The 12,989-nt window shown below is 43.0% G+C and overlaps 1 protein-coding gene across 5 annotated transcripts; it reads left to right on the forward strand.

Moving 5' to 3' along the window:
- The first annotated feature begins 5,735 nt into the window (after positions 1–5,735).
- LOC133906091 (probable mediator of RNA polymerase II transcription subunit 19b) lies at positions 5,736–10,729 on the forward strand. 5 transcript variants are annotated; one of them, XM_062347868.1, is made up of 7 exons: positions 5,736–7,399; positions 7,714–7,781; positions 8,644–8,930; positions 9,017–9,256; positions 9,355–9,414; positions 9,508–9,647; positions 10,341–10,729. In XM_062347868.1, the coding sequence occupies exons 2-6, from the start codon at positions 7,751–7,753 to the stop codon at positions 9,550–9,552; spliced, it is 663 nt and encodes a 220-aa protein (XP_062203852.1). In that variant the 5' UTR covers positions 5,736–7,399; positions 7,714–7,750; the 3' UTR covers positions 9,553–9,647; positions 10,341–10,729. The 5 variants fall into 5 exon arrangements, with proteins under 5 accessions (XP_062203852.1, XP_062203851.1, XP_062203853.1 ...); XM_062347867.1 differs by having other exon boundaries at positions 5,736–6,121; XM_062347869.1 differs by having other exon boundaries at positions 5,736–6,012.
- Positions 10,730–12,989: the final 2,260 nt, after the last annotated feature.

The following is a 12,989-nucleotide window of genomic DNA, read 5'->3' on the forward strand; positions in this document are numbered from 1 at the left end:
AAACATGGAGTGATTTATGGGGGGTTTGTGTATTTTTCCCAATTTTTAAGTACCGCTGAAGATGGTATTATTGCGGCATCTGTCCCCTCCGACGCCCGCCTCAGGACCCGCGACGGCGGGCCCCAAAAGGCTTGGACCGAGCCAGGCCGACGAGGGGCACGTGCAGGCAGCGCCGTCATTTCCGCTGCACCCCAGTCGAGTCCTCTCGTCGTACGAGGATTCGCTCCGCTCGTGGAGTGAGCCGCAGGTCGCGCGCGTGCGGACGCTCTGGGCCGTCGGACGAGGGATGGACGGGTGAGGTACACCTCAGCGTGACAACTCGGGGGTGCCGTGGTGAAGGCGGCAGTGGAAAGGCCGCCTGCTACTGCGAGCCTGTACACCATCGTGATGCACTTCAAAGTTTTGTATTTGTACGAGTAGCTTTGTACTCGTGACAACACTGCTAGTGTCGTGACACAGTTCACGCTGGAATTGCATCGTCCCGTGACGTGTGCTGCGAGCTCAAGTGGTTTTGTTTTGTGAGGCGATCACGGGAAGGGAAAATTCTACTAGCTACATAGATGTATAATTTATTAAAATCATTTATTTATATTAGATAAATAGGTAAAAGAACTATAAGTAATTGACAAAATCGATGAATATTAGACAGAAGAGTTACACGCACTCGCGGAGTTGCCTTTCACGTCGGCGACCCAAATGCCACAAGTGCACGGTGGACCATTCTTTCGGTTTTACCCACACCGACCCCTTGCAAATTTCACGTCGGCGACCCAACTACCACAAGTGCACGGTGGACCACTCTTTACGGTTTTACCCACACCGACCCCCTGCAAAGGCTGCTGCCGTCTTGCCCGCCTGCAAGTCACAGTTGATTGCCTGCTGCTGCATGCGACGCCACCCCTCGCTCCCCGCGCCCATGTCCAGGCCATTGGCTCATCGACCCCACCAGGCCCGTCGTGTGCCTCAGGGTGCGTCGAGCGTGGAAACCAGGGAGATCGGACCTAAAGAGGGTATGGGGTGGCATCCGTCCGGATGCGCAAGGCCGACGATGGGATGGGTCATCTGGCCGATCGGTTCGTTCGTTCGCTCGCTCACCATGCGGTGGTCGATGAGCATGCTTACCGACTCGACTGTCGGTGGGCCCAAGACAGCGGTGACGTGTCGGCAGGGGAGGCGGGTGGGGCTGTTCCCGCTTGGGTTCGGCTGGGCCGGAATGGAAGGAGCCCAGATTGGGTCGGCCCAACAGTGGTAGCGTCACGCACATGTCCGATAGAAGGACAGGTGGCGACGACCGGAGACAGGTGGCACTATTCAGTCAAATTGGCAGCGACAACCTTCGTCCTTCTAACAACACTCAACCGGGGCCCACTAGCAGACCAATCTAAACTTCCATTGGAAACCACCATGTTCTACTCGCATTTTCACAGCCAAATTAGTATAAGCAATATAAAGAAAAGAGATAAATAAATAAATTCAAACTCTTATGGTGTTTTATACATGGTGAAAGGGTGTCCGTTCATATGGCAACCCTCCTGAACTTATGCCTATTGCCCAACGGGCACGAGCAATCGCAGGACAGTTATCGGTTGAGTAATTACCGAACGATTGTCGACATTGGTCACTACTGTTTTTTAACACTCCCTTGATTAATTTTGATCTATTAATATAACATTTTGAAAACTCCTCTAAAATCCATGTGAAAAAAAATATAAAAAGAGTAATAATAATACGACGATATGCTATTAAAACTTCTTTAAAATTCAATGAGAAAAATAACAAGAAAATGATACATCATATGTTGATTATGAGCTCATTGTAAACTCATATGAGAAAAACTTGAAAGTGAAAACCCATAAGAAAGTTTAGAGAGCAATAGATATGATATGCGGAGCAAATATATTTTTGATGCCCCTTTAAAAACCTCAGTATGAAAAATAGGAGATATACCATATATTCTTGTATAGATATTGTTTAATTAAAATATTTTATAAGAAATCTTGTAAATAAAACTCATATAAGGAAAAAGAGTATAATATGAAGTATGAATAGGTTAAAAGTCAAGAGGAGACACCCATTGATCCTTGTAAATATCGAAGTCGTTGCATATTAATATCATGAACATATTGGAATTTCAAAGTTGGTACGGACTTTGTGAATAAATTTGCTAGGTCATTGCAAGATTTAGTTTGTAAGATGTTTATCTCTCAATTTTGTTGTAACTCATGAGGATAAAATAATTTCGGGGTAATATGTTTAGTGATATTACTCTTTTATGTAATATGTTTGCATATGAGCAATTATCTTTGTAGGTAATAGTTGATGATTTAATAGAACTAATACCACATGATTTTTATGTGATTGATCATTCTACGAAGCCATATATATGTATGTGATATTTTAGAATGATAGGTAGAAGTAGCTACTAGAATATGTTTTGATGACTCCTATAAGATGGCTATATCACCATAAAATCATTATGTGATATGGCGTTATAGGGATCAGTTATATAGCAAGTATCTAGATATCCCACAATGATCATATATTGATTTTTCTGATAGAATAAACCTATATTTTGGTTCAATAAAGGTATCTGCAGATATCCTCTTTGACTATCCCCCAATGGTGTTGTTAGAGATACGCTATTTAAACTATCAAGTTGTCTGAAAATGTAATATTAGACATATTGCAATTTGTAAGATACATGAGCGTTTTGATGGCACTAAGATATAGAACTTTAGATTCAATATGTTTTCATCGTCAACCTTGCCTTGGTGACTTGATGGCTTATCGTGTTTGAGATCTTGTCTTGGTGACTTGGTAGCTCAAGAGCCGTGACCGGAAAAGATTTGACAACTGTGAGCATATCCTTTGTGGAGCTCCAACGTGAACTAGGACTGACATTTATGTCATCAATACCATGGGATAAAAATCCCTTATGTCGAGTTTGTCTATCTACCTTATTTATATTTTCATATTTACATACTTGCACTTTAACTTGCTAGAATATGTTGCAATCCCCTTGAGAGGTGGAGTAGTCTGATAAACCTAGAGTATATTTAGGTTGATATAGGTTTATCTTGTGAAGTTTTGGAGCTAATTTGATTTAGGTTTCTAAGCATCATAATTCACTCCTTAGGATGTCATCATTCCTCACAGCGGGCTACGCGCCGCCGCCGCCGAGGAGCCACCCAGGATCCTCCACCTCAACCCACGAATGCGCGGCGACTGGAGCAGGCGCCCCATGCTGGATATGAACACCTTCTTCCGAATGCAGTGGGGCAAGGCGCAGCGCTGCGATGGCACCCTCTCCAAGGATGATGACCATGGTACGAGACGCACTCCAACGTTCTTTGTTTCGAATTGACGACAACAATGTAAGCGGAAACCTTGGGTTGCATTGCAATTTTCAATTAGTGGTGGCACCATTACTCTTGATTAAATGGATAATTTTTCACCTGTTAAGGTGATGGTGTTTGTTCCCGACAGAGGTTTAGGGTATTGGGTGGATGCACACAATTACCTCAAAAGGGCGGAAACTCCGCTGCATTGGTTCAAAGTTGCTTAGAGCTTTGTTTGATTAGATGTATATGTTTTAACTGGGCTTACGAGATACAACATTCCGGTGTTTGGTTGCCTGTATCATCTCCAGAGCCTAGTTCATGGGATGTAAAATCATTGTGCGAGCATGGCTCCTAGGAAACGGATTTCAATTGCGTTTCTCCAGAGCCAAGCTCTCTGGATGCAGAATTGGCTCAACTAATGATGATATTAGCGTATAATTAGTGAGTATTGAATGATATTAGTATATTTCAAATTAGATTAAGGTTTAATATGATAAATTAAGTACTGTAGAGTGTATTTATACAAATTAACACTTGTTTCTTTACTTCAATCTCATGCAACTAAATATAATATTTTTTTAACTAGCCTGAACACATACAACCAACCAAACAAATTATTACTATATATACTTAGCCTGATTGAGATGGGCCTAGCTCACGGATACGAGCCAGTCTCAAACATACAGCAACCAAACTCCCACTTAGTTGATATTTGTAGTTGCCGCACATCCCAATTATTTTGGGTTTTAAGCCACGTTGTAATGTACTAATTGCATCAGTTTTGATCAATATACCCCAAATGCTTGGTTGCTATGCTATGGCTTTTGTATTCATGCTTGCAGTTTTGTTGACTTTGCAGTCGACGGGTTCAAACAAATGTGAGAAATGGCAGCGGCGGGACACGGTTAACTCGAAAGAAACAAAGGCAAGCTTATGGTTGAACAGGTTCATCGGCCGAGCAGATGCTGTGCCTCTGGGATAAACTGCAGATAACACGACGCTCCCAGGTTTCAGCGGAACGAATGGCGGTTCAGGAGGCATCCTTCATCACACGATCATGTAGAGCAGGCAGGCAGATGGACCAGTGATTTCCATTCCATTCGCTTGGCTTCAGTTCCATCTGCTCGACTATCGCCAGAAACCATCTCGACGTCGCAGGTTCTTCGATCTTTACACCGTGCGACCAGCTTCACCTTCATTGAGGTGAACTCAAACATTTTTTTAACAGTGCTACCCCCATCTTCACAAGACCCGAGGCTAGGTGCGGAACAGAGATGAATCCCACCGGACTCGAACTCCAAGAGTCGAGCCCCTATGCTCCGTGCATATCCGCTAATGGTGCGAGAGCCAGAGATCGATCCTTTTGACCCGCAGTTCGCTCCCCACCGAGCTTACCGCCCGATCCTTTGCTAGTTCGCAGGTGAACTCAAACATCGGTTGCTTGTACAGGGGCAAGTCCATTTGTAGAATTGCAAATCTGTATCCACTGATGGTTGACGGTTTAAACGGCAGAAGAAACGGTTGCCTGTCCGTGTAATCTTGTGCGAGACTGAAGTGAGTTGCCCTGCCATTCCCTTGGGAAAGCATCCTCTTGCTACCCTTCTAAATTTGCCGTTGAGCTGCGCAATTCCGACTGACCTTCGGATACATCGTCACCTAACTTTAGCAAGTTGTTGAAATGTCAAACTTACTCTAAAGATTGTCTGAATATTTAGACCACTGAATGAATACCAAGATGCCATGAAGGCAGAAATTTCACAATAATTTACAAGGATAGTACAAATTCTATGCAATTTTGTTGCGTGTGCGCATCGCGTGATGCAGAACCCGGAACATTGTTTTGTTGCTAAGAAAACGTAATTTCGTTGGAATTCCTAAGTTACAAATAAGTCATGGCTGAATCTATAGGCTTTTAGAGCTTGTTTGGTTCAGCGTCCCAGCGTGTCCACACGTGGAAGGCCCCTACTTAGTTCAGCACCCTCATGTTGACGAGCCCGTGCGTCGTGCGTGCTCCGCGTCCACGTTAACGTATTTTTATGTCCACACGTGGATAAAACCGCAGCAGCAGATTCCTGCGGCAAACTTTTAGGTAGCGTTTGATTAGGAAACTAGATGATACAATAATTTTATTTATATATTTGAAGATAAGATATTTTTATTATATATAGAAATTTATTTGGTGGGTGAGATAGGACGGATCTATTTTATATCTAGAGTCTACTGTTAATATCACATTTGAAATTATATCATTATTTTTCAAAATAATTTTATCTTAAATCTTTAAAAAATATTCTCTAATTTTAAATCATTTCAACACATTACTCTCTATCTAAATACCTAAAATAAAATAGATCCGCTCCGTCGAATCCTATTTCGCTGACCAAACAGCCAAATACGCCCGACTGGCGTATTCTGGCGAAATCGAGGGGACTCGTCGAGACCTCGAGGGTTTCCAGTCCTTCTCTCTCGCGCCACTCGCCGCCGGCGACTGACCGGACACTGCACACCAGGCCTCCCACCCACAGGTGGAAGTCGTCTTTCGTCGCGTCGGCGTCGGCGTCGGCGTCGGCGTCTCGCTCCTCCGCTTCCCCGCCCCACGCCCGCTGCTGGCACTGGGCTGGCGTGGGGGAGGAGATCCGTCCGGACTCGGGGTCGATTCCTTCTTCTGTCGGTGACTAGCCCAAGCTTGCTCGTAATCGATTCCGTGTGCTGTAGGAGGTGACCCGCTCTCCGCTGCGACTGTGAGGAATCGAATTGGGGTCCCATTCAGTCAGTTGCGGGTTCGTGTGCTGCGCGCAACCCTACTAGTGTATTCCACCCATCCGTAGTTCGATTAGGTTCTTCTTATTTAGCGGTTATGATCAATTTAGCCAGTATTTGGCTGAAATTTATTAGTTCCAAGAATTTTAGGGGCTCAACTGAACCCCCGTGCCCTAAGTCCGTCCCTGGTTACAGGGGTTCGATTTCAGGGGCTGTTTCTTTACTCTTTGAGTTCTAGTGGTTTACTTAAGGGCTAGTAGGGATGATTGCTGCTATATTGTTAGCTACTATGGTGAATCCTGCTGGTAATGATACCACTGTTTGGACTTTCGATGCTCGGAACAGGTAGGTTGCTGGTGCCTTATCTTGGGCAATTGCTTGTCTAGTTATCTTGTCAGAAGCATTATATATTTGGAATGGTATAGAGGCATGCTGATCTGGCCAATGTAGTATTCTGTTTTGCCAATTGTGGCATTTAGCAGTTTTTGCGCTCTAGCACTGGTAATTGTACATGAGATTGATTGCCCGATTGGAAGTCTTTTACTTTGCACTTGCCCTATTTTTTGTGAGATGTCTCTAGCTTAACGTGGACAGTGATATCATACTGCAAATGTGCAACTAGAAATCTGTTGATAAAATTGTCTTCTGGAATTTTCTTCTTTAACTCCATTTTTCACTCCAAATGATGTACTATGCATGCCTTGTGTAACCCTCTAATTCCCAAAGGAAAAAGAAAAAAACAGTGCTGAAACTTCTATGCTATTCTGGTAATTGAGCAAGGATCAAGCTACTATTTGGTTATGACATGAATTATTCAAAACTTTTAGTTGCTGGATGTTGGAGCCAATTTCAGGGCCTGTGAGTCAAACTTTATCACTGCTTAGTTCACATCTTGGATCTGCTAGGTCTTATATCACACAAGAATTCTGTCTACTAACATAGAGATGTTATGGACTCATGCTTTGGCTCCTTTTTACCCTGCTTTACCCTATAAATCTTAGCTCTGTTAATTTCTTTGGAACATGCCAAAAAAGTTGTATCAACCACGGGCATAATCCTTCTTTTGGTGTGCTCCATATTACCCGGAACATCCACCTTGCTCTGTGTGGAACCAATGAAAGGGTGCTGTCAATGTAGTGTAATTTGCGAAAGCTACACTACTTTACACATAACATATAATTTTTCTATTGCAAAAAATGAGAAAGAAAACTAATGCCGCAACGCCGCTTAAATTGTACCATTGTGATACTATGTCAGGAAGACGTGTCGATCGGACTAAGCTATATGTCCATAAGATGGTAATATTTTATCTTGTTTTGGGACTGTCTATTTATCTTGTGGGTGATTTCTTACCTTAAAATCATTCGATTTTCTCACTGTTGGATGGAGATCCAACTGCCCAGCTTCATCTGCTCCCCTTGTTTAGCTGGTCGTGCACTGCCTATTGATTGTGTGGTCGTGGGGTTGTGTCTGTGTGGTTGGATATTTAGATGCATACTAGAGTCTATTTTTTGGGAACCGGGATCAATTAAATATCACTGTTAGTTCATCACAGAGCCAGCTTACTTTACCTTTGAACGTTTGTTTTACATTTTTGCCTAACTGATTTCAGGTGAAGATGCACTTTGTGTAGATCAAGCTCCAATCTGATGGACTCTGATGACAAGAAGTTTGGAAAAGGTAGGGTTTTGGTTAAGATGCAGAAAAATGAATCTGTAATTGGTAGACATAATTTCCGCCAAAAAGGTTTAAAGTTGAAGTAACAGGGTAAGCTTTGCTTCATTTTTGCATCATTCAATGGTTAATGCCTCTAGTTTTTAACTGCCTGATAGGGATGCTTGGTGGCATTGGTACTGTCCAAGAATACTTTGCACCTCTGCAAGACAGCAGATAAATGCCACTTCATCTGATCAAACCTGTTAATGTGTGACAAACTGACAATTAGGAGGCTGGAGCTAGGCTTTTGGTTGACTTCCGTAGTTAAATATGGGTTGTTGCCTTCTGTTGGGGTCCTGATTCATGACCCCCAAGTGCATAAGCAATTTGATATGTCCTAAGTGAAATATGGGTTGTTGACTTTTGTTAGATACACATAATAATATATTTTGATTCATATATTGCCTACATGACAATTATTCAATACTCAAATCAGAAATCCTAAATCAGGTGGGCACAAACAAAGTGACGGACTAATCTAAAAGCTATCATATCACTGCTGCCTTCAACATGATTTAACCTCATTAGCTTGCACACAAGAAAATAGTAATAATTATTTGCTTATAATTTAAGTTAAACTTTTGGGCTGATGTTTTTTTACCAGTCTAGACTGGTACGTCTGGTAGCAATATGCTTTGTTGGACGATAAGTATTTAATGTTGTGCTAAACATGAAGCTGCTTTCTGGATCCCAGTAGCACAAGCTAGTGTCCATTGTAAGATGGACTAAATTTTTCTACATGGTTTTATGACTTTATCTGTAAATCTATCTTTTTTTAACCTTATTTTCTATGCGTGTGTTCGATAATATGAATTTTGTATTTCAGGGCCTAGGGAGCTCACTGGTGCTGTTGATTTAATCAGCCACTACAAACTGCTTGGGCACCATGATTTCTTTTGCAAGAGGCCTTTGCCACTGGCAATCTCAGATACACATTACCTTCACAATGTTGTGGGAGACACTGAAATTCGTAAAGGGGAAGGAATGGAGCTAGATCAACTAGTTCAGAATGCGTATTTGAGGGATAAGCCTGCTTATATTCAGCCCTTTGATATGGAAACACTGGGGCAAGCATTCCAACTTCGAGAAACAGCTCCAGTAGATTTGCCCTCTGTAAGATCCTTTCTATCATCCCACTTCCCTTATGGCATTATCAGATTTGCTCATTGCACTGTTTACAACATGTGTTGATTCAACAGGCTGAAAAAGGTGCACCGACTATTTCGGGTAAACCGAAAAGTGAGTCCAAGGACAAAGAGAAGAAACATAAAAAGCACAAAGACAAAGACAGGGAAAAAGACAAGGAACATAAGAAGCACAAACATCGGCATAAGGATCGGAGTAAGGACAAGGATAAAGACAAAGACAAAGATAAGAAAAAAGATAAAAGCGGGCATCATGATTCTGGTGGCGACCATTCAAAGAAACATCATGAGAAGGTTGGTTCATTTTCTGTATGATCAAAACTCCAATTGCTCCAAGTCTTAAATCACATACCGTATTCCTTATGACGGGCAATGTCCACAACTTGTATCAGAAGCGAAAGCATGAGGGAATGGAGGATTCTGTGGATGTGCATAAGCACAAGAAGAGTAAGGTACTACACTATCAATATTTCCTTGCTGGTACAGCAAATTTCCTCATACAGTAATTTGTCCTTTTGTTAACGTGACCAATCAAATTACGGCAGCACAAGACTTCCAAAACTGATGAGATGGGGAACGGACTTAGTTAACTACACTTTCCTTTTTCTATTTGTCAATCCATGTGATATGCTGTTAAAAGGAGACTCGGAAGGTTTCTGTCATCAAAACCCAGTTCAGATTAGCGGTATGTGCTTCTTTCATTGTTGTCTTGTCTTCTCTTTGGGTTCTTCATATCTGTCCGTGGAAACATGAAGATGTCTTCAAGCCAATTTAAGAGGTCTATTCATTGATTTGAGCTCAATTGATGATTATTATAACCCTTGATGACATTATAAGTCAATGTTAGACTTGTTTTGCTTGACATTCCTAAGAACATTAGTCTCGTTGATTTTTATCTCATCTCTGGAATATGTGATGGTAGAAACAGATGATCTGAGATTTTCTATGTGGACTGTCAAGTTCAACTGTTTCCTTTTTGTCATGTTCCTTTGATGATCGTCCCTAGTGACACAATCAGTATTGATGAACTCATTAATGTGTAGTTTGGTCTGACTTGCATCATAGTGTAGTTGTAGGCTGTTCAATTTACTTTTCGCTACTTACTGCTAGACCAGAACGTAATAATATATTTCTGAAAATACTTGCTTACAATACACTTGTTGCTGTTTCATAGGAAAACATCTTATGTCATTTGCAAGTTTCTAATAATCTGCACTTTTCATAATCATTGCCATTATTCAAATATGATCTGATATATCACTGTCTTGTAAACAATCTGCTAACCGGAAGCAGTACTTTACAAACAAGTGTAGTTTTTTCCCATTGCACCTGCTGTTTAGCGGACTATGTAACTCTTATCTTCACGCGGATGGTGCAGATATCATGAATCGAAGCTGTTTGATAAGAACATGATGATGGTGTCGTGTTGTAGCTTACATCCTGGGAGAAATTGAATTTGTAATAGGGAACTAAACCAATGTAGGGGGACTGATCGAATGTGCCTTGCAACATTTTTGTTATTCCATGGCCAATTGGTTGTAGGAACATTTGAAAGGACATGCGATGAGATTGTTTCTATTGCTAGGGCTAGTGCAGTATTTCAAGTTAGGCTTCTGATGTAGCATGAGTACATTGAGTAGCAGCTAGTGGACGGATATAGTGTATATGGTCTAGAGATTGTAGTTCCCGGCGGGGAATCGAAACATAAGCCGTGTTCCTCATGCCGATGATAATTCACAGGCAGTAGTGTGATTTGCTGTTTAACCAGTAGCTGCATGTTGGTCGCCAGTCGAGGTTTGTTTCGATGGCAAGTGTCTTTTCTGGCATGATCTGTTTTGCATGTATCAGTTCTGCTTCTTTCTACTGAAACCAACTTGCACAGAGTCTGAAAGTTGCCACAGATCTAACAAAAGCTTGCGATTATTGTAATCAAGCAGAGTAACTTACAAATTGCAAGTATTACAAAGTTGCTCGCTCAACTCAACTATTTCAGTCGACGGATTTTTGGATCGAAGGCCAAGGTCACGGTTAGGAAAAATCATGCTTCGGTTCTCGTTTTTGGAAGAGATCATTATTTCAAGCTCGGACTCGTCGAGCGACCGGCATCTCGCAATGCTTCGTGTCCCGTCGGAGCGCGCCGTTCTTGCAGCCGTCCAGGACGCGCAGGTACAGCTCGAGGTCGTGGAAGCGCCCCAGGCCACGTATGGTCTTCAGGGACGGAGAGTTGTCAGCGTCGAGCACGAGCTCTTCGCCGGCGTCCCACGCGGTGAGCACGGCCAACGCGCCGCCGAGGCTGTGCCGAGCGGCGGCCACACGGATCTTCTCGTCGGGGTGCTTCGTGCTGAAGTGAGTTCGTGGAGGACCTGGCTGCGCCGGCACAGTAGATGGGCCTCTGTCTTAGTATTTGAAGTATAGAAATCGGAGAGGGAGTGGAGTTATGGCTACACACACGTGTGTTTATTTATTCGTGTGGTGTTATATTTTTGCCACCCACGCGTATTTCTCTCTCTTATTTTTGAAACGACCAGAAGCTGGTTAATGCCATAATCTCAGGGTTAATTGGGTATCCTATAATGTGCAGGAGTTGTAACATCAATCGGAAAAGGCTGCACTATAAGTTGCTAGAACAATCATTAGTTGTAAACGACAAAATAAAAAACTAAGTACATAATATGTTATAGCAGTAGTATCATTCAAACAGTAATACAAAGTCATAAAATTGTAACATGGTATGACAAAAGAAAACCTAGTGTCTCCCTCACTTTGGGGCACCCCGCGGACTGCTTCTGGCTTAGGTGACTTATGCCCAGTAGCTCTCACTTGGTGGGCAGAGTAAATGAGTGTATTAGGAGGGCCCACGTCTCGGTTGGGCGAGTGGACGTGATAAAGTCATACTGAAATGGTTGTGTAGGGGCAAGGGGTGCACCTCCTAGTTGAGAATAACTGAGCATGTCCAGTGAGTGGGTACCGAAGAAGGCGTTGATGTCAAATGGTGCCTTGTGATGTTCAAACCGGTCCAGGTGAACTGCAACCTCGTTCTTGTCATCGTCAAAGTTAGCGATCTCAGGAACATGTGTGCCATCTGCGTCGATGAATCTGGAATCTCTGACGGACCTATCCACACGCCTACCTGTGGGCATGCATTGATAAATGGTTCAAGTTGTGAGGACAAAAGTGAAAAAGATGCAATCAAATAAAGTGCTCGGACAACATTACATCCGGTGTACAAAGGATTATACATGTGTCATACTGCAAGATATAACACGTTAGAAACAATTTTTAGAATCACATTATCGTGGTAAAAAGAAAATGATTTCACTTACGAATGAGCAAAACACGACAAGACTCGCGCGTAGTCCACTGGGAAAGCTTGGTGCCATCCTAAGTGGCGCATGACGCAATGAGATGCGTACTCCTTGACGAAGATGTCGAGTAGGCGAGCCTTCCTCAGGAACCAGTACACGGAATCCCGTGTGCACAACGACAATAGGGCGAGTGATGCACAACTATCCAGAGCCTCTATGCTGTAAGGTCCACCGCACATTGTAGTCTCTTAGTCGATCGAACTCCATGACATGCTCCAGGTACACCTTGTGAACCTGGATGTTAGCCAGGTATCCTACAGAAATAAAAAAAACTTGTCAATTTGAATTCCTAAATCAAACAGAAATACGATGTCACTTGCATATAATTTATTTTTACACTACTCGCCCGTCGTCGGCACCACATCGCACCCATCGTTGATACGTCTTTGTCAGAGTCTCCATACATGTCCTCAGTGTACGCGGAGAGGTCGATTAGCGGGCGACCAATCGAGAAATGCTCACAAGACCACGACTGCATGAATAGAGACCCCCCTATGAGTATGGCTTGCGGGTCTGTCTTCATGTAAGTGTCGCACAGGCCCCGTTATGTCGCTGTGAGCACAACCGAGGCCTAGCAGTACTAGGAGACCTCTGCTACTAGAGCACCCGTGATCTCTCGAGCTAGCTGGATCATGTGCTTGTCCACTGAGTTACCTTGTGAA

The sequence above is a fragment of the Phragmites australis genome, chromosome 23, assembly GCF_958298935.1.
Source record: "Phragmites australis chromosome 23, lpPhrAust1.1, whole genome shotgun sequence".
In the NCBI taxonomy this organism is placed as follows: domain Eukaryota; kingdom Viridiplantae; phylum Streptophyta; class Magnoliopsida; order Poales; family Poaceae; genus Phragmites; species Phragmites australis.

Excerpts from the sequence above, each read along its gene's own strand:
- LOC133906091 (XM_062347868.1), top strand. The coding sequence starts at position 7,751 with ATGGACTCTGATGACAAGAAGTTTGGAAAAG. Across the intron at positions 7,782-8,643 it reads TGACAAGAAGTTTGGAAAAG|GGCCTAGGGAGCTCACTGGT; the intron begins GTAGGGTTTTGG and ends TTTGTATTTCAG. Across the intron at positions 9,415-9,507 it reads ATAAGCACAAGAAGAGTAAG|CACAAGACTTCCAAAACTGA; the intron begins GTACTACACTAT and ends AAATTACGGCAG.